Source organism: Scyliorhinus torazame, chromosome 2 (genome assembly GCF_047496885.1).
Source record: "Scyliorhinus torazame isolate Kashiwa2021f chromosome 2, sScyTor2.1, whole genome shotgun sequence".
Lineage (NCBI taxonomy): Eukaryota > Metazoa > Chordata > Chondrichthyes > Carcharhiniformes > Scyliorhinidae > Scyliorhinus > Scyliorhinus torazame.
In genome coordinates, this window is record NC_092708.1 from 380,644,996 (window position 1) to 380,666,427 (window position 21,432).

At 46.6% G+C, this 21,432-nt stretch overlaps 1 protein-coding gene across 1 annotated transcript in view; it reads left to right on the plus strand.

Annotated features, from left to right (window-relative positions):
- Positions 1-21,432, plus strand: part of ak7b (adenylate kinase 7b) — a 117,821-nt gene that overhangs the window by 76,992 nt on the left and 19,397 nt on the right. Inside the window, exons 13-15 of the mRNA XM_072493578.1 lie at positions 1,116-1,244; positions 10,441-10,509; positions 11,326-11,523. Of these exons, the coding sequence (XP_072349679.1) occupies positions 1,116-1,244; positions 10,441-10,509; positions 11,326-11,523 (396 nt within the window). The remainder of the gene's footprint in view (positions 1-1,115; positions 1,245-10,440; positions 10,510-11,325; positions 11,524-21,432) is intronic.

The following is a 21,432-nucleotide window of genomic DNA, read 5'->3' on the forward strand; positions in this document are numbered from 1 at the left end:
CCGCTAAAATGCCTGTCCCGCCGGCGTAAATTAAACCACCTATCTTACCGGCGGGACAAGGCGGCGCGGGCGGGCTCCGGGGTCCTGGGGGGGTCGCGGGGCGATCTGGCCCCAGGGGGTGCCCCCACTGTGGCCTGGCCCGCGATCGGGGCCCACCGATCTGTGGGCGGGCCTGTGCCGTGGGGACACTCTTTCCCTTCCGCCTCCGCCACGGTCTCCACCATGGCGGAGGCAGAAGAGACTCCCTCCACTGCGCATGCGTGGGAAGCTGTCAGCGGCCGCTGATGCTCCCGTGCATGCGCCGCCCGGAGATGTCATTTCCGCGCCAACTGGCGGGGCACCAAAGGGCTTTTCCGCCAGCTGGCGGGGCGGAAATTCGTCCGGCGCGGGCCTAGCCCCTCAAGGTTGGGGCTTGGCCCCCAAAGATGCGGAGCATTCCGCACCTTTGGGGCGGCTCGATGCCCGTCTGATTTGCGCCGTTTTGGGCACCAGTCGGTGGACTTCGCGCCGTTTCCGGAGAATTTCGCCCATGATTTCTCAAATTACCTGTATATCTCTTGCCCAAAACCTTAAGTATGTGTCCTCTAGTTCTTATCCCACCACTAATGGGAACAGCTTGTCTTTGTTTACTCTATTTACACCAGTCATAATCTTGGACACATTTGTCAAATCTCCCCTCAATCTCCTTTGCTCCAAGGAGAACAATACCAGCTTCTCCAATCTAACCTTGTAGCTAAAATCTACCATCCTTGAAACCATTCTGATAAATCTCTATTGCACCAGCTCAAGGATCTCACATCATTCCTTTAGTAGCTTGAGGAAGGCAGTGGTAAGAGAACAGAGATTTATTTAACTATTTACAACGTTCTGCTTAAGGCAGCAACTCGCTCCCAGTATAACAATTCCTAAGGTGTGATGACCGAAACAGAATGTAATACACTTGCTATGGCTGAAACAGAGATTTATAAAGGTTCAGCATAACTTCCCTTGTACACAATACCTCTCTATATGAAGCCCAAGATTCCATATGCTTTTCCAACTGCTCTCTGGTTTAGAGAAAAATGCATTGCCTTTTGCAATCTAACTGATGGTCTTTTTTGCTTTAAACTTTGCAGGTCGCCTGGTTGATTCTTTTGTCATCAAGTTTATGAAGGAGAAACTGTTATCTATGCCATGCCAGAACCAGGGTTTTATTCTTGATGGCTTTCCTAAGACCTATCTACAAACCAAGGAACTCTTCAGTGGTAAGCTTTGTACACATTAATACAATTTCACAATTGTCATCTTGAATTGCAGTTGGCCTCAGTGCAGCCTGACATGCAAGCCCAAAGGCACACATTGATGCTGATTAGCTGATTAGAATGAGGCTAGGGACATATGCAAGCAAATGAACATCCCATGATTGCTCTTTTTTTCAGTGCGTTTTAAAACAAAATCAAGTCCCGTTCATTGCTTTTTTTTTTATTCCATCGTTCGATCTACCTGTCACAATTACAATGCACAACTCAAGGTTGTTATAGAAAACCTTGCCTGGATGAGTGCAGCTCCAATGACACTCAACAAGCTCAACACCATCTAGGACAAAGCAGGCCGCTTGATCAGCACTCCATCCACCACCTCAAACATTCACTCCCTCCATCACCAATGCATAGGGGCAGCAGCGCATGCCATTTACAAGATGTGCTGCAGCAAGCAGTATTGTCACCGGACTAGTAAGTCAGAGACCCTGGATAATGCTCTGGAGACCTGGGTTTTAATCCCACCAAGGTAGATGGTAGAATTTGAATTCAATAAAAATCTGGAATTAAAAGTCTAATGATGACCACAAAATCATTGTCAATTGTCATAAAAACCCATCTGGATCACTAATGTCCTAAGGGAAGGAAATCTGTCATCCTTACCTGGTCTGGCCTACATGTGACTCCAGATCTACCAACAATGTGATTGACTCTTAAATGTGTCCTCAGGAATAGGCAATAAATGCTGGCCCAGTCAGCGACGCCCACATTCCATGGACGAATATATTTTTAAAAAGACAAGGCTTCTTCGAAAGCACCTTCCAAACTTACCACCTCCTAGAAGTACAAGTGCAGCAGTCATATAGGAACACCACTATTTAGAGGTTTCCCTCCAGGCTACACATCATCTTGACTGGGAACTATAATGCTGCTCCTTCACTGTTGCTGGGTCAAAATTCTGGAACTCCTTCTCTTAACACACCACGGAGACTGCAGCATACAAGGAGGTGACTTACCAGGACCTGCTGAAAGGCAATTAGGGATGCATACTAAATGCTGAACGAATAAAAAGGCAGCATGAAGTTTGCAAGCTGACACCATTGGAAGTAAGAGGCATGGGAAATACCACATCGTGATCTCCATGCTTGTTTCCAATTTTACAGCATTCACCTCTGTTCCTGTTCTCTTTCTCAGCTCTCCCAACTCTCTAATTCTTTCCTTTTCTGTCAATTGCAGAAAAATAACATAAGGGCAAACAGACCACTGCAAAATGCAGTGCACCTTTGCAGCATGGTAGTAGAGTGGTTAGCATAGTTGCTTCACAGCTCCAGGGTCCCAGGTTTGATTCCCGGCTTGGGTCACTGTCTGTGCGGAGTCTGCATGTTCTCCCCGTGTCTGTGTGGGTTTCCGCCGGGTGCTCCGGTTTCCTTCCACAGTCCAAAGATGTGCAGGTTAGGTGGATTGGCCATGATAAATTGCCCTTAGTGTCCAAAAGGTTAGGTGGGGTTACTGGGTTGCGGGTGTGGGCTTAAGTGGGGTGCTAATTCCAAGGGCCATTGCAGACTCGATGAGCCGAATGGCCTCCTTCTGCACTGTAAATTCTATGACAATGACTCTAAAATAACAATTTGAATCTGAGTGCTGGATGCAATACATTCTAGGTGAAGCTAATGAACCTGACCCTAATTCACACCGGCTGCCATGTTGCTGTCTGGAAAAACAGTAAAATAGTACAGGAAAAATTGCATGTGAGGCACACAGAGACAGTGGGGAACAAACAGAAGGGAGGGGAGATAAATGGAGGGACTGTTACAGAGAACAGGAGAGAGAAAGAGTGAAAGCATGAATAAAAACAAACAGAAATAACTTTAAAAAAACAAACCCAGACAGAAAGGATAAAACACAAATGGAAAGAGTTAGAGAATTGGAGAGAACTGAAGAACAAAACAAAAACAGAGACAAGGGCCTCAAATTTGAAAAGGGACCGGGGGGGCGGGGGGGGGGGGGGGGGGGGGGGGGGGGGCGGTGTTGTTACCCTGAACCTGTTACTTCCGATGGTGGCAGCACGTAAACATGCTGTCTGCTAATTTTAATAATTGTAGCGAGAGGCCAGCACTAATTGCTGTACGCCTGAGCAGAGGGTGCAAAATCAAGGCTAGCATGAGTTAAAGCCAGCCAGAATCCCTTAAAGCAGAGGTGCAGTTTGATTGGGGCAGGTATTGGAAGTCATTCTAAAAGTGATTTTGACTTAGGGACCACTAGGTAATAGCACAATGTTGCATGGAGCAGGCTCCGAGATTTCCCGAAACCGCCCTGGAGGCCTTTTTGCAGGAGTTGGAGTGGAGGACTGACATCATCAATTCACAAGCATCCAGACACAAGTTAAAAAAATTTTTTTTATCCAGACATTTGAATAAACAAACAACAAACAGAATGAATGAAAGCAGAAGTGAAATTGTACACCATAATAAATAACCAACACCCACTACCCCCCCCCCCCCCCCCCCCCCCACCCCGCCTTACCACATCCTCCTGTCCTGCCTTCCCCATTTTAACCCACTTAATCTCAACTTCCCCCTCCACTCCTAACCCTCTGCTGGCACCTCAGTCCTTCATAAAGGAGTCAACAAACGATTTCCACCTCTGAGCAAACCCATCGACTGACCCACTCAAGACGAACTTGATCCTCTCCAACCTCAGGAATTCCACCAAGTCACTCCCGACACCCCCACTTTCGGTGGCTCTGAGTCCCTCCACCCAAGCAAAATCCGTCTCCGGGCTATCAGCGAGGCAAAGGCCAAGGCATCGGCCTCTCTTGTCCCCTGGACTCCTGGGTCTTCCGACAACCCAAACATCGCTACCCCTGGTCTCGGGGCCACCTTCACCCCCAATACCTCGGAGATTACGTCCGCAAACCCCTTCCAGAACCCTTCAGTTTTGGACTTGCCCAAAACATGTGGACATGGGGCGAAATTCTCCCCCAACGGCGGGATGCCCGCCGACTGGCGCCAAAGCCGGCGCAAATCAGACGGGCATCGCGCCGGCAAAAAGGTGCGGAAGTCTCCGCATCTTTGGCGGCCTAGCCCCAACATTGAGGGGCTAGGCCGACGCCGGAGGGATTTCCGCCCCGCCAGCTGGCGGAAATGGCGTTTGTTGCCCCGCCAGCTGGCGCGGAAATGCGGCGCATGCGCGGGAGCGTCAGCGGCCGCTGAAAGTTTCCCGCGCATGCGCAGTGGGGAGAGTCTCTTCCGCCTCCGCCATGGTGGAGGCCGTAGCGGAGGCGGAAGGGAAAGAGTGCCCCCACGGCACAGGCCCGCCCGCGGATCGGTGGGCCCCGATCGCGGGCCAGGCCACCGTGGGGGCACCCCCCGGGGTCAGATCGCCCCGCGCCCCCCCCCAGGACCCCGGAGCCCGCCCACGCTGCCTGGTCCCGCCGGTAAATACCAGGTTTGATTTACGTCGGCGGGACAGGCAATTCCTGGGCGGGACTTCGGCCCATCCGGGCCGGAGAATCCAGCGGGGGGTCCCGCCAACCGGCGCGGCTGGATTCCCGCCCCCGCCCAATCTCCGGGAGCGGAGACTTCGGCGGGGGCGGGGGCGGGATTCACGGCGGCCAACGGCCATTCTCCGACCCGGCGGGGGGTCGGAGAATGACGCCCATGATTCACGGGCCCCCCGCACCCCTCCCACACCAGTCCTCTACTCCCTCAAAGAACCTACTCATCCTTGCCACCATCATATGGAGACAGTTGCCATCATTAGAGTAGCCATGGATGCAGCCATGGTCATTGGCAAAGCTGAAAGATCGAAAATCATAGAATCCCTACAGTGCAGAAGGAGGCCATTTGGCCCATCAAGTCTGTACCAACCCTCTGAACAAGCACCCTACCCAGGCCAAACTCCCTCATCCAATCCCCATAACCCCACCTAACCTTTGGATACCAAGGGGCAATTTATCATGGCCAATCCACCTAACCTGCATATCTTTGGACTGTGGGAGGAAACCCAAGCAGACAGGGGAGAAAGTGCAAACTTCACACAGACAGTCATCCAAGGTAGGAATTGAACCTAGGTCCCTGGTGCTGTGAGGCAGCAGTGCTAACCACTGTGCCATCTTACAGCCCAAATGACAGATGACAGTATCTTCATACCTAACCTCCTTCTCACTTCCACTTCCACATCCCACAATTCCTTCTGATTGACAATCTGCAAATGGGGAAAGCATGTGCTTTTGCTTCCCCCCCTCTTCTCACAACAACCCTACCTTTGTGCCTTTCTTCTTTCACATACCAGGAACTGCAAACTGGCCATTTTAAAATTAATTTATGGGATGTAGGCGTCGTCGACAAAGCCAGCATTTGTTGCCCATCCCTAATTGCTCTTGAGAAGGTGATGGTGAGCTGCCTTCTTGAACTGCTGTAGTCCATGTGGTGTAGGTACATGAACAGTGGTGTCAGAAAGAGAATTCCACAATTCTGACCCTGTGACAGTGAAGGAACAGCGATTATATTCCCACGTCAGGATGGTGAGTAGCTTGGATGGGAACTTTCAGATGGTGATATTCCCATTGGTCTTCTCTTTTGTCCTTCTAGATGGCAATGGTTGTGGATTTTGAAGGTGCTGTCTCAGGGGCCTTAGCTCCTGCAGTGCATCTTGTCAATGGTACACACTGCTGCCACTGTGTGTTGGTGGTGGAGGGAGTGAATGTTTGTGGATGGGGTGCCACTCAAGTGAGCTGCTTTGTCCTGAATGTTGTCAAGCTTCTTGAGTGCTGTTGGAGCTCCACTCATCAAGGCAAGTGGAGAGCATTCTATCATACTCCTGACCTGTGCCTTGTAGATGGGGAGGCAGGAGGTGAGTTACTCACTGTAAGATCAGCCAGTTTCTGGCCAGCTCTTGTAGCTGCATGTGTCAGGAAAAGAAAAGAAAGAGCAGGAAGACGTAAGGGAAAAAATACTATCCTCTCATTTGCACCAATAGCTCAGACACTGATACTGTATGATGCCTTCAAAAAGCTGAGAGGCATGATCTGCACTTGGTGAGACACAGGCCCAAGTGGCCTGCAGTCAGAGTAGGGGTGAGGGTATCACAGGTGCCTTGTCACCAGATGGCGAGGTCACCATCACTCACCTACAAATCCTGCCGCAGTAGGCTCAGTTGAGGATTTTGATGGCTATGCATGTGCCAGAAAGCCTGCTGTCAATGTCAAGGAGCATGGAAGAGTATTTCACAAACTTGGTACACAAGGATTTTACACAGAGCTTAGTGTGGAAATGATGGCCAACTCTGTTAGCACTTGTGGAGATAACCTTGATGTTGTGTCTGATAGTTGATACCTCAATTTCCATTCAATCACCAGCAAAAGCCATCCAATATTTCCAATATATCCAATGCCTCCTCTTTGATGTCAACATGACCCAGACTGTCCACACACCTTCCCAAAGAACAGCGGTACCACATTAGCTAGTCTCCAGTCCACGGGGATCTCACCTGTAGCCAATGAGGATACAAAGATGTCAGTCATGGCCCCAGCAATTTCCTCCCTTGCTTCCATCAGTATTCTGGGGTAAATCCCATCCGGCCCAGGAGACGTATCTACCTTAATGTCTTTTTAAAAACCCAATACCTCCTCTTTGATGTCAACATGAGCCAGACTGTTCACACACCCTACCCAAGAATCATCGTCCACAAAGTCCTTTTCTTTGGTGAACACTGATGCAAAGTACTCATTTAGTGCCTCACCCATTTCCTCTGGGCAGCACGGTAGCACAGTGAGTAGCACTGTTGCTTCACAGCTCCAGGGTCCTAGGTTCGATTCAAAGCTTGGGTCACTGTCTGTGCAAAGTCTGAACGTTCTCCCTGTGTCTGTGTGGACTTCCTCCAGGTGCTCTGGTTTCCTCCCACAAGCCCCGAAAGACGTGCTGTTAGGTAATTTGGACATCCTGAATTCTCTCTCTGTGTACTGAACAGGCACCGGAGTGTGGTGACAAGGGGCTTTTCACAGTAACTTCATTGCAGTGTTAATGTAAGCCTACTTGTGAAAGTAAAGATTATTATTATATTATGAGCTCTACCCAGATTGCCTCATTGTATGAGCCCTCTGAGATGCCCTCTCGCAGTACAGCTATAATATTTTCTTAACCAGTAATGCTACTCCTCGATTTACATCCCCTTATATCTCACCTGAAGCATCTATATCCTCCAACATTCAGCTGCGAATCCTGCCCTTCCTTTAACCATATTTCTGTGATAGATTTGGATAGCATGTCACTTGGTGTGTCTGACATTATTATTTTTTCATGTGCTGTGGGTGTCATTTCTGCCTGGGCCAGCATTTGATTAATTGATTGATTGATTTATTGTCACATGTCCCGAAGTAGTGAAAAGTTAGTTTCTGCGGCTACACAGTACATACACAGTAGACAAAAAGAATAATGGACAATAAGTAATTGGTTACAGTGCAGAACAAGAACCAAAGCAAATACATGAGCAAGAGCAGCATAGGGCGTCGTGAATAGTGTCTTACAGGGAACAGATCAGTCCGAGGGAGACTCATTGAGGAGTCTAGTAGCTGTGGGGAAGAAGCTGTTCCTATGTCTGGATGTGCGGGTCTTCAGACTTCTGTATCTTCTGCCTCATGGAAGGTTCTGGAAGAGGGCAAAGTCTGGGTGTGAGGGGTCTCTGACAATGCTGTCTGTCTTCCTGAGGCAATGGGAGGTGTAGACAGAATCCACGGGAACGGGAGGGCGGAAAGCTTGTGTGATGCGTTGGGCTGAGTTCACCACACTCTGCAGTTTCTTTCGATCTTGAGCCGAGCAGTTGCCATAACAAGCTGTGATGCAGCCAGATAGGATGCTCTCTATAATAATAATAAAAATTGCTTATTGTCACAAGTAGGCTTCAATGAAGTTACTGTGAAAAGCCCCTAGTCGCTGCAGCCTGTTGAACCTGCTCTGCTGGCATTGTTCTGCATTGCAAACCAGCTATTTAGCCCACTGTCTATGGCACATCTGTAGAAGTTTGTGAGAGTCGATGCAGACATGCCAAATTTCTTTAGCTTCCATAGGATGTAGAGACGTTGTAGAGCTTTCTTAACAGTTACATCAACGTGAATGGACCAGGACAGACTGTTGGTGATGGTGACCCACAGGAACTTAAATCTATCGACCATCTCCACTTTGGAGTCATTTATGTCGATGTGTGTCGCACTATGCTTCCTGAAGTCATTGATCGGTTCCTTGGTTTTGCTGAAATTTACACCTTGCAACCAAGTGATCTATCTCCCTTCTGTAGTCTGACTCGTCATTGCTTGAGATATGACCCACCACAATCGTATCATCTGCAAACGTATAGATCGAATTGGAGTTAAATCTTGCTACACAGTTGTATGTGTATAGGGAGTATAGTAGAGGACTGAGCACACATCCTTGCGGGGCCCCAGTGTTGAGGGCTATTGTGGATGAGGTGCTGTTACCTATCCTGACAGATTGCGGTCTGTTGGTGAGGAAGTCAAGGGAGGATTGCAGAGTTAGGTTATTAATCTTGTCGGGATAATGATGTTGAAGGCAGAGCTGTAGTCTATGAACAGTAGTCTGACGTAGGTGTCCTTGTTCTCGAGGTGATTGTAGGGCCAGGGAGATATCACCTGCTGTGATTTATTACTCATCCTTAATTGTCCTGAACTGAGTGGCTTGTTAGGCCATTTCAGAGGACAGTTTAATCAACCACATTTCTGTGGTTCAGGAGTCACATTTCGACCCAACGGCAGATCTCCCAGGTGGGTTTTTACATCAGTCGACAATGGTTTAATGGTAATCTTTAGACTTTTATTTCTAGATTTTTATTGAATTCAAATGTCAACATCTGGCATGGTGGGATTCGAACCCGGGTTCCCAGAATATTACCTTGGTCTCTGGATTACTATCCCAGTGACAATACCACTCTGCCACTGCCTCTCCCTATTGGCCTATTGGTTTACATGGATTGTGTACTTCCTGGGAACATTAGGATACAAGATATATTTTGTAACTTGTGCTATCCATATAAATCTGTGTACATCTATGAAGATGTAGATGGGGTGAAGGAGTAGTGTATTATAGTTAATCTTTTCTTGTTTAATAAAGGTTTCAAAGTTAATCTGCAGCCTTGTAACTGTTCATCCATGTGTCTGAACAAAAGAATTTACGGACTATTGAGCTGGGATCCATTCTGTGCCCTGATTGTCCAGTGGTAACATTAGCTGAGATCGTAACAAAAGTGGGGACTCTGCAGTACATTTTGAAACTTGGTGAATGGGTAATTGGATGCTGATGAATAATAATTTGTCAGAGGGCGGCACAGTGATTAGTACTGCTGCCTCATGGTGCCGAGGACCGGGGTTCGATCCCGGCCCCGGATCACTGTCTGTGTAGAGTTTGCACTTTCTCCCCGTATCTGCGTGGGTCTCACTCCCACAACCCAAAAGGTGTGCAGGGTAGGTGGATTGACCACGCTAAAGTGCCCCTTTATAACATAATAGAAATGATAATTCATTAGGATATTTTGAAACATGGACAGTTACTGGACTCTGACCTGGTCTAGGATATGTTGTTATAAGGAAGGATGAGTGAATTCTTTTAAAGATGAGTATGAATATATGGAGGTACTGAGATACTAGACATAGGAAGTGGAATTGCTTGTTAAAAGTTAATCGGCAGTCCTGCAACTCTGTACATCCATGTCTCGAAACAAAAAATAAAAGTTACTGAGTAAGGGTCCATTCTGGTACCTGACTGTTCAGTAGTCACATCAGCTGGAATTGTAACACTGTATTCCACACACACTTGTAGGCTAAAGATTTTTAAGAGCTACTTTGAGGTCTGGGTTTATAAGCATAGTCAAACGTGGAATGAATTTAAAACATCAACCTATTGAGCACTCTTATTTCTGAGGAACAGGAAAATTGGAATATTGCGGGCTATGCCCAATATATTTAGTCTCCTGAGAGAGATGAAAAATGATAAGTCTATATCAAATGTCTCTTTGACTTGCAAAACACAGATATATATGTCTAACATTATTAGTGATTTCATTCAATCCTGATTAGCTACATTCCAATCAGCACATTTTAGTATCCTAGCAGCACAGACACCACTGAGTTCTTTAAAACCTGTATTAATCGTTATCTTTACTCACCCTTATTTTCTCTCATTCTGTAATGCAGTTGAAGAGGATGAAGAAGAAGAAAGTAATATAAACAAAGTACCACAATATGACAAAATTATTACTCCCGGTTAGTAATATTTCATTGCATTTATGATTTTATAAAGCTATCACAATACTATCAGTCATGCTTTATTCTTTGTCATTTGCATCTTGCAAAATCCACTGTCTTCAATTGTGGAGTCAATCTGTTGGTGGTCCTATTTAATAGAGTTTAGGGTGAAAAGATCATTTGGCCCATCAGGTTTGCCCTCTTCATATGTATGATCTAACCCATAGTGGATTTTATTCCTCCTTTCAGCTCCTAAGGGAAACATTTGTTTGAAGCTGCCTGACCCTCAAAGGTAATCAAGGAAAGCTCCAGAATATTTAAACTTTTCTGAAATTTAAACCTGTCATGGGGTCTTCCTCACCCTTGTTGAATTCACTTACACCAAAATTTCCGAAGCCCTTCTTTAAAACAAAAAAAAAAATTTAGAGTACCCAATTCATTTTTTTCCAATTAAGGGGCAATTTAGCGTAGCCAATCCACCTATCCTGCACATCTTTGGGTTGTGGGGGCAAAACCCACGCAAACACAGGGAGAATGTGCATCCTAAGCCCTTCTCCTCTGACTTTTCTGCATGCCTACCCTCACTCAGTTTCACCATACATAAAAATTCTCAAGCCCACGCAGATCACCACACTATCAGCTTTACCTTCTCTATGCTCCTGAGGTCTCAATCATCAACACAGCTACATCTGACTACTTCCTTAAATCTATTGTCACCCACATCCCTTCCTATCTACCCTTATTAAAAAATCTCACCAATTTACTTTAAAAACCCGTATTCTTCTGAACCTCCACCTATCACATATTCAAGTCTCTGCTGCTTTCTCTCCACAGAGTTCATCTTTTCTTTGGATGCCTCCGATGAATTCTTGAAGAATCGCGCCTTGAACCTGCCAGAGAGCGTTGTTGTTGGAACCCATTATACACAAGATAGGTTCATGCGCCATCTTGCCAATTTCAGGGAACAAAACGCAGAAGATGAGTCACTCCTTAATTACTTTGATGAGATTGAGATTCATCCTGTACACATTGGTAAGCTTGATTGAGTCAGTAAAATGACTAGCATAAGATACATGAGTAGGAGTAGGCCATATGGCTCTTTGAGAGTGCTTCGCCATTCGCTAAGATCATGGTTGAACTTCAATGCTAACTCCACTTTCCTGTCCTGTCCCATGTCCCTGCATACGCTATGTGCCCAAACATATTTCAAAAGAGTATTGAATCTACTTTATCAACTGTTAAGTTTTAAGTGAGTCACCCATGATCCAAATTGGGAACTCATAAATGATTTAAGGTACTAGGTTTTTAAGAAACATTGTTTAGATATGACGCATAAGCTAAACAGATGGGGAGAACGTATGGCCGTGACAGGAGAGAGCACTTTCCTGATCTGGGAGGACAAACGGATGGATGACGCAGGATGTGCTGATCTCTGTAGCTTGTGGCATCGGCATTCTGCTCACTAGCCGATGTGTTAGAAAGCAGTTCCCCTGGTCTTTCTCCATCTTTCCTGGTCGTCCTCCATGTGAAGATAGCAGTTGCCTAATGAGAATTGCCGCCTCCAAGCACCTATTAATACATTTTATTTCTTGGGTCTACTCTATGTTAATCACTTGTTTGAATAGCTCTGGCCAATGACTACAGCATCAGGTGTTGGGGGCTGGGGGGTTGGGGGGGGGGGGGGCGGGGGCGGGGGGGGGGGGGTTGGGGGGGGGCTGCCACCTCCCCCATATCCATAACTTTTGCTCAAGGTCATCTTTTAGTTTACCTTTTACTGGGAGCCATTTGTTGGCCTTTACTATACATTTGATAGATAAAAAAGGTAGAAGACACTGTCATATCAACTTAGCAATGTCAAGATGGAAGCCTGAACCAGGAGACGTCAACATCTCTAGAGACTGTTTATGTGTATTTCCAAAGAGAGAAGAGAAACATCTTTCTGCCAGATGACATCATGCCATGTGTACTATTTCCATAAGAGTTCTATAATATTCTGAAAAAAAACACATTTCTTACACAACTGCGTATCCTCAGGGGTAGAGAATTCCAAATATTCACAAAGTTCTGAGTGAAGAAATCTCTCCTCACCTCAGTCCCAAATGACCAATCCCTTATCCTGAGACCATGACCACTGGCTCTCGGCTGTCCAGCCAGGCAAAACAGCCTCTCAGCATCTACCCTGTCACACCCTCTAAGAATCTTACATGTTTCTGTAAAATTACCTCTCATTCTTCTAAACCCTAGAGGCTATAGGCTCATTCTACTCCAACTGACCTCAGGAGACAATAATTCATCTAGGGATCAACTGAGTAATTATCTGTGCACACCCCCACCCAGGCAAGCATATCCATTAGGTACAGAGACCAAACTGCACACTTACTTAAATGTTGTTCCTAGAATTTTGATTCTTACAAGAATGGGCATGCAATTTTTTTGTATGATGTCCATTTGAACTGAAAAAAATCAATAACACAATTGTAGATTTTTTCCCATCTGGATTAGAGGGAGTATTTTGACCTATATTAAATTGGGGTTTAATAATGGTGGACAGAGAAAATGACTTTTTACCAGTCATGTACAGTGCAGTCTTAAGTTACTAAGGCCATTAAGAGATAAGAGTAAGATGGAGATCACTAAACATGCCTTCTAACATGCCTTAAATAACCATGTTCTTTGAACTTTGAACCATGGACTAGTGACATGTCTTCGAGTCAGGGCGGAACCTCCCAGAAATTAACCTCATGTTGATTTATGTGTTTCTTGTTTTGCCTCTGCTGGAAGTTAGCATTATTAACTACAGGGGAGGACCTAATGAATAAGGTGAGCATCTTATCTTTCTTTTTGTTTGTATGCCACTGGTGATGGCAGTGAAGGAGCACTCTTAAAACAAACATATTGTCAAATCGTTTTACCTGCAGTTAATGGAAGCAATATGCTGAATAAGCTGAATCATGGTGATGTTTATAGCAACTGTTAACATGTTTGCATGTCAGTGGTGACTTAAATTAATCATTCTCCGCATAGCGCCCAAATTAAATTATAGCCTGGAATGGTGAATATCTTGCCCAATATGCTCAAACTTACTTATTTACTATACTCTGAGTCCTTCAAAGCAAGTGTTGATGCTCTCTACAGTTCCAGCCACCCAAGATCTGCAAAGTCCATTGTGGGAGATGGACAATGTTGGAACTCTTTTCACTTAAAACACTCAAGACTTGATATTTTTCCTTCCACCCTGAGTCTTCCTCCATTGGCTTCAAACACCTCCTGTTTCCGAGTCCCCAAGCAAGACTTCCCTGCCCCTATCTCGCCAGCTTGCAGCTCCGTCGTAACAACACCAACCTAAGAGCCATTCGCCACGGCTGCTGCCTGGTGTCCGTAGTTATCCTACCTCTTGCCTGATCACATTTGCCAACATTCCCTGTACAAGTCTGGGAATTAATGTTATTTGTTTAAAGTTTTGTTAACCTTCTGACATACTTAATCAGGAGAAATTCACACTTCATAAAAAAAATTGTATATTCATAATGGAGGGCCTCACTTGGAATCACTCATGAGAACTTCAAGGCTGCATTTTACAGGAAAATAGGGACAGCAGTAGGCCAGTCAACCCCTTCAGTCTGTTCCACCATCCAGTTACATTGTGGCATGTGCTATGAACATCCAGGCCATTAATTGAGCAAGTCAAACTGCAACGGGAGGCAACTGGGCCTCTGATTGACTTCATTTGTGTCAAGCACCAGGAGAGTTACTTAAAAGAGGCAGGTAAGTCGGTTCATATTGGAGTCCTTAATTGGCTTTAAGGACTGTGGGATGTCCCGAGGCTGTGAAAGGGACCATATGAATACAAGTCTTTTTTTAACTGTACCACTCTGGTTGTCTTTTTCTCTGATTTTCCTCCTTTCCCTCTCAAAGGAAAAGCACCTCAGCTGTCTTCAGCTCTGTCCCCTGGTGACAGTGTGTATGGAAAATCTTGGGGGCTTACGCATTTATTTCTTAACTATAGACACCTATTTTCTCGTATGATTGACTTTTGCTGTGGCAAAAACATCATTAGTGATTTTCATGATTGATAATAACATCACATTAGAGTGTGATGTGGATTTAAAACAAAACAATGAGTGCTTAAAATCTGAAATAAAATCATAAATTGCTGGGAATACACAGTCGCTCCATCGGTACCTTTAAGAAAAAATGTGTAGGTTAATTGTCTAGGTTCATTAGAATCGCCACGGTCAATAGCAGAGTCCATTGAGAGGATTGACCAAAATACAGGTGTAGTAAGAATTCCTGGTAGAGATCAGGACTAAATATGATACAAAGCCACAGCCAAAAGTGTTTTCTTCTTTAATTTTTCATTGGATGTGGGGATTATATGGGCAGCATTTGTTGCCTATCCTCAATTATCCTTGAATTACGCAAAGCCGTTTCAGTGTACAGTTAAGAGTCAACTGTTTTGTTATGCTTGTTATACCGAGGGCAGCACGGTAGCATAGTGGTTAGCATAATTGCTTCACAGCTCCAGGGTCCCAGGTTCGATTCCCGGCTTGGGTCACTGTCTGTGCGGAGTCTGCATATTCTCCCCGTGTGTGCGTGGGTTTCCTCCGGGTGCTCCGGTTTCCTCCCACAATCCAAAGATGTGCAGGTTAGGTGGATTGGCTGTGCTAAATTGCCCTTGGTGTCCAAAATTGCCCTTAGTGTTGGGTGGGTTTACTGGGTTATGGGGATAGGGTGGAGGTCTGAGCTTGGGTCGGGTGCTCTTTCCAAGAGCCGGTGCAGACCGATGGGCTGAATGGCCTCCTTCTGCACTATAACTTTTATGATTCTATGATTGACATAGCATAAGCTGCTTCCTTGATGTGCATTCTGACAAAGGAAAGTTCAGACTTGGAGATAGCTTTAACACGTTTATTAAACTATTAACAATTCTCCTACTTGGATTCGACTCTACTGTTAATCCTGATATAGCTACTCAGACTGACTAACCAGTCTTCTACAATCCACGTGGTGGGTGTAATGTTCAATCAACCCTGTGCCTGTACTCACGGAGTGTCTCCACTGGAAAGAGACAGCATGTGTGATGCGTCCTTTTATATGGGTTGGTGTAATGCCTTCCTGTGGTAGTGTCACCTCTGTGTGTATCGTGACTGCCCATTGGTCATGTCCTATCTTACTGACCTATTGGTTGACTGTCTGTGTGTCATGTCTCTGGTGTTCCCTCTAGTGTTTAGCTAGGTGTAGTGTATGTACATTAACCTTTGTGTACTTAGTGATGTATATCACCACATCCCCCCTTTTTTCGTGTTACATATTTTCTGTACAGTGTTAAAGAAAATTGAACAAACTAGGTAGATGAGTGATACTCTGTACAAGTTATGATAACAGTGATCATTAAACAACAAGTCCAAATCATATGCATAAGTCCAAAGTTCATTAATTATTATGGTCGAGTGGCTTTCTTGTTTGGTTGGTGAGTTGGTGATGTTGATGGTGGCAATGCATTGTAAACGCCATCAGTGTCCCTGTGCTGAAGGAACCAAGAAGTGGTCAAATCACTTAGTTGTCGGATTTGGACTCTTTTTTTTTCGATGCTTGTGGTGGTAATTCTTGATGGCATCTGTCCTGAAAGCCAGGTTGCCTGTTGGTAGTGCAGCAAACGTGAATTGGTAAGATGCATCGTCCTGCCATGGCATGTCATTGTACTGAGCTGAGCAATAACAGTGTCCCTCATGGGCAGAGTTGTACCATGTCGTTCCAGTCCTTGTTCCATTGGTGTTATGTTTGTCGTGCTTGTTGTCGACGCTGTTGCCTTTGATACGCTTCTTATTATTGTCTTTGATGGTGTTGTGTTGGTTGGTTTTGTTGTTGTGTTTGCTGCACTCAAGGACCACACTCTGTGGATAATACGAGTACTTCACACAGTTACTCGTGTCAGCTTTGTGGCATCTGCTATTTTCTTGAGCGTGCCGACACTGAGTTCGCGGCGCTCCCCGTCTGGAGTCATGTCCGGCTTACTTGAATCAGCTTTGGCTGGTGGATGCTCCCAGTCTGGAGTCTGGTCTGTTTCACCCGAGTCAGTTTTCGCTTGCGATGCTCCCCGTCTGGAGCCCTTTCTGGTTCACCTGTGTCAGCTGAGGTTTCTTGATGCTCCACGACCGGAGTCAAAACATTCAGGAATGTATTTGCTTGTGGAGAGGCTCGAGCAAATGAGGTTTGACGTAACGTGGTGTCACCGGAGTCACCAGTAGTCTCACTGTGATTGTCGAGTGCCTCTGTACACACTAGCTGAGGTCTGTCACGTTGCACATCTGGTATGGGAAGTGGTATGGGAAGTGGGATGCCATCGTCACTTGTCGCACATACAGTGGGTAGAGCCTCAGTGTGTTCTTGTCGTTCACTTGAGCTGGGTAGACTGTCAGAGTCTTCTTCTGGTGGCTCAAATAATCTGGGTGGACTGTCATGCTTGCTGTACACTTGAGCGTGGCAGACTGTCATAGTCTTTCTGTTGTTCACTTGAGCGTGGCAGACTTGCGTTGTCTGCTGCTGGTTGCTCAGAGGAGGTTGCTAGACCCTCATGGTCTTGTTCATGCAAGGACTGCGCTTTGGAGTCTTGCATTGCTTCTATCGTGGAGGCTGTCCACAAGCTCGCTGTGGAGGCTTGTGTCACTCCCTCTGTGGAGTCTTGCAGCGTTCATTGTGTGGAATCGTGCATTGGTCTCTCTGTGGAAATTGTCATCACTTCTTGTTGATGCAAGGACTGCGCTCTGGAGTCTTGCGTTGCTTCTATCGTAGAGTCTGTCCATGAGCTCGCTGTGGAGGCTTGGATCCATCGTGGTGCGTGGACCACTCTCTGTGTGGCAGCAGGCCGCTCTCTGTGGTATTGTACTGCTCTCTGTCTCTTGGTGTCAGGCCGCAGCATCATCCTGCACTCACAAGTCAGGAGGCGTATATGCTGGGCTGAAAATTCCCCAATCCGAAGAACTCGTCGTCGGGGTCATCAATGTCCAACACGTCTAGTTGTGGTTCGGATTTGGTACTGGGGTAGCCACCCAAGGTGAAATGTTTGTCTGAGTCATTGTCTTCTAGGACCATATCATCACGTTTTGTGTCAGAACTGGCATTGGGTTCGCGATGTCCAAAGAAGAATTCAAGGTCTGAGTCATAGTCTTCAAGGACTGTATCAACAAACAAAGAACAAAGAAATGTACAGCACAGGAACAGGCCCTTCGGCCCTCCAAGCCCGTGCCGACCACGCTGCCCGATTAAACTACAATCTTCTACACTTCCTGGGTCCGTATCCCTCTATTCCCATCCTATTCATGTATTTGTCAAGATGCCCCTTAAATGTCACTATCGTCCCTGCTTCCACCACCTCCTCCGGTAGCGAGTTCCAGGCACCCACTACCCTCTGCGTAAAAAACTTGCCTCGTACATCTACTCTAAACCTTGCCCCTCTCACCTTAAACCTATGCCCCCTAGTAATTGACCCCTCTACCCTGGGGAAAAGCCTCTGACTATCCACTCTGTCTATGCCCCTCATAATTTTGTAGACCTCTATCAGGTCTCCCCTCAACCTCCTTCGTTCCAGTGAGAACAAACCGAGTTTATTCAACTGCTCCTCATAGCTAATGCCCTCCATACCAGGCAACATTCTGGTAAATCTCTTCTGCACCCTCTCTAAAGCCTCCACATCCTTCTGGTAGTGTGGCGACCAGAACTGAACACTATACTCCAAGTGTGGCCTTACGAAGGTTCTATACAGCTGCAACATGACTTGCCAATTCTTATACTCAATGCCCCGGCCAATGAAGGCAAGCATGCCGTATGCCTTCTTGACTACCTTCTCCACCTGTGTTGCCCCTTTCAGTGACCTGTGGACCTGTACTCCTAGATCTCTTTGACTTTCAATACTCTTGAGGGTTCTACCATTCACTGTATATTCCCTACCTGCATTAGACCTTCCAAAATGCATTACCTCACATTTGTCCGGATTAAACTCCATCTGCCATCTCTCCGCCCAAGTCTCCAAACAATCTAAATCCTGCTGTATCCTCTGACAGTCCTCATCGCTATCCGCAATTCCACCAACCTTTGTGTCGTCTGCAAACTTACTAATCAGACCAGTTACATTTTCCTCCAAATCATTTATATATACTACAAAGAGCACAGGTCCCAGCACTGATCCCTGTGGAACACCACTGGTCACAGCCCTCCAATTAGAAAAGCATCCTTCCATTGCTACTCTCTGCCTTCTATGACCTAGCCAGTTCTGTATCCACCTTGCCAGCTCACCCCTGATCCCGTGTGACTTCACCTTTTGTACTAGTCTACCATGAGGGACCTTGTCAAAGGCCTTACTGAAGTCCATATAGACAACATCCACTGCCCTACCTGCATCAATCATCTTAGTGACCTCCTCGAAAAACTCTATCAAGTTAGTGAGACACGACCTCCCCTTCACAAAACCATGCTCACTAATACGTCTATTTGCTTCCAAATGGGAGTAGATCCTGTCTCGAAGAATTCTCTCCAGTAATTTCCCTACCACTGAAGTAAGGCTCATCGGCCTGTCGTTCCCTGGATTATCCTTGCTACCCTTCTTAAACAGAGGAACAACATTGGCTATTCTCCAGTCCTCCGGGACATCCCCTGAAGACAGTGAGAATCCAAAGATTTCTGTCAAGGCCTCAGCAATTTCCTCTCCAGCCTCCTTCAGTATTCTGGGGTAGATCCCATCAGGCCCTGGGGACTTATCTACCTTAATATTTTTTAAGACACCCAACACCTCGTCTTTTTGGATCTCAATGTGACCCAGGCTATCTATACACCCTTCTCCAGACTCAACATCTACCAATATCTTCTCTTTGGTGAATACTAATGCAAAGTATTCATTTAGTACCTCGCCCATTTCCTCTGGCTCCACACATAGATTCCCTTGCCGATCCTTCAGTGGGCCAACCCTTTCCCTGGCTACCCTCTTGCTTTTTATGTACGTGTAAAAAGCCTTGGGATTTTCCTTAACCCTATTTGCCAATGACTTTTCGTGACCCCTTCTAGCCCTCCTGACTCCTTGCTTAAGTTCCTTCCTACTTTCCTTATATTCCACGCAGGCTTCGTCTGTTCCCAGCCTTTTAGCCCTGACAAATGCCTCCTTTTTCTTTTTGACGAGGCCTACAATATCTCTCGTTATCCAAGGTTCCCGAAAATTGCCGTATTTATCCTTCTTCCTCACAGGAACATGCCGGTCCTGAATTCCTTTCAACTGACACTTGAAAGCCTCCCACATGTCAGATGTTGATTTGCCCCCAATCTATGTTCTTCAGTTCCCGCCTAATATTGTTATAATTAGCCTTCCCCCAATTTAGCACATTCATCCTAGGACCACTCTTATCCTTGTCCACCAGTACTTTAAAACTTACTGAATTGTGGTCACTGTTACCGAAATGCTCCCCTACTGAAACATCTACCACCTGGCCGGGCTCATTCCCCAATACCAGGTCCAGTACCGCCCCTTCCCTAGTTGGACTGTCTACATATTGTTTTAAGAAGCCCTCCTGGATGCTCCTTACAAACTCCGCCCCGTCTAAGCCCCTGGCACTAAGTGAGTCCCAGTCAATATTGGGGAAGTTGAAGTCTCCCATCATCACAACCCTGTTGTTTTTACTCTTTTCCAAAATCTGTCTACCTATCTGCTCCTCTATCTCCCGCTGGCTGTTGGGAGGCCTGTAGTAAACCCCCAACATTGTGACTGCACCCTTCTTATTCCTGATCTCTACCCATATAGCCTCACTGCCCTCTGAGGTGTCCTCCCGCAGTACGGCTGTGATATTCTCCCGAACCAGTAGCTCAACTCCGCCTCCCCTTTTACATCCCCCTCTATCCCGCCTGAAACATCTAAATCCTGGAACGTTTAGCTGCCAATCCTGCCCTTCCCTCAACCAGGTCTCTGTAATGGCAACAACATCATAGTTCCAAGTACTAATCCAAGCTCTAAGTTCATCTGCCTTACCCGTAATACTTCTTGCATTAAAACATATGCACTTCAGGCCACTAGACCCGCTGTGTTCAGCAACTTCTCCCTGTCTGCTCTGCCTCAGAGCCCCACTGTCCCTATTCCCTAGTTCTCCCTCAATGCTCTCACCTTCTGACCTATTGCTCCCATGCGCACCCCCCTGCCATACTAGTTTAAACCCTCCCGTGTGACACTAGCAAACCTCGCGGCCAGGATATTTATGCCTCTCCGGTTTAGATGCAACCCGTCCATCTTATATAGGTCACACCTGTCCCGGAAGAGCTCCCAGTGGTCCAGATAACGGAAACCCTCCCTCCTACACCAGCTGTTTAGCCACGTGTTTAGCTGCTCTATCTTCTCTATCTCCCAGCCTCACTGGCACGTGGCACAGGGAGTAATCCCGAGATTACAACCCTGGAGGTCCTGTCTTTTAACTTTCTGCCTAGCTCCCTGAACTCCTGCTGCAGGACCTCATGCCCCTTCCTGCCTATGTCATTAGTACCAATATGTACAACGACCTCTGCCTGTTTGCCCTCCCCCTTCAGGATGCCCTCTACCCGTTCGGAGACATCCTGGACCCTGGCACCAGGGAGGCAACATACCATCCTGGAGTCTCTTTCACGTCCACAGAAGCGCCTATCTGTGCCCCTGATTATAGAGTCCCCTATCACTATTGCTCTTCTGCGCTTTGACCCTCCCTTCTGAACATCAGAGCCAGCCGTGGTGCCACTGCTCTGGCTGCTGCTGTTTTCCCCTGATAGGCTATCCCCCCGACAGTATCCAAAGGGGTATACCTGTTCGAGAGGGGGACAACCACAGGGGATTCCTGCACTGACTGCCTGCCCTTTCTGGTGGTCACCCATTTCTCTGCCTGCACCTTGGGTGTGACCACATTTACATAACTGCGATCTATGACGCTTTCCGCCACC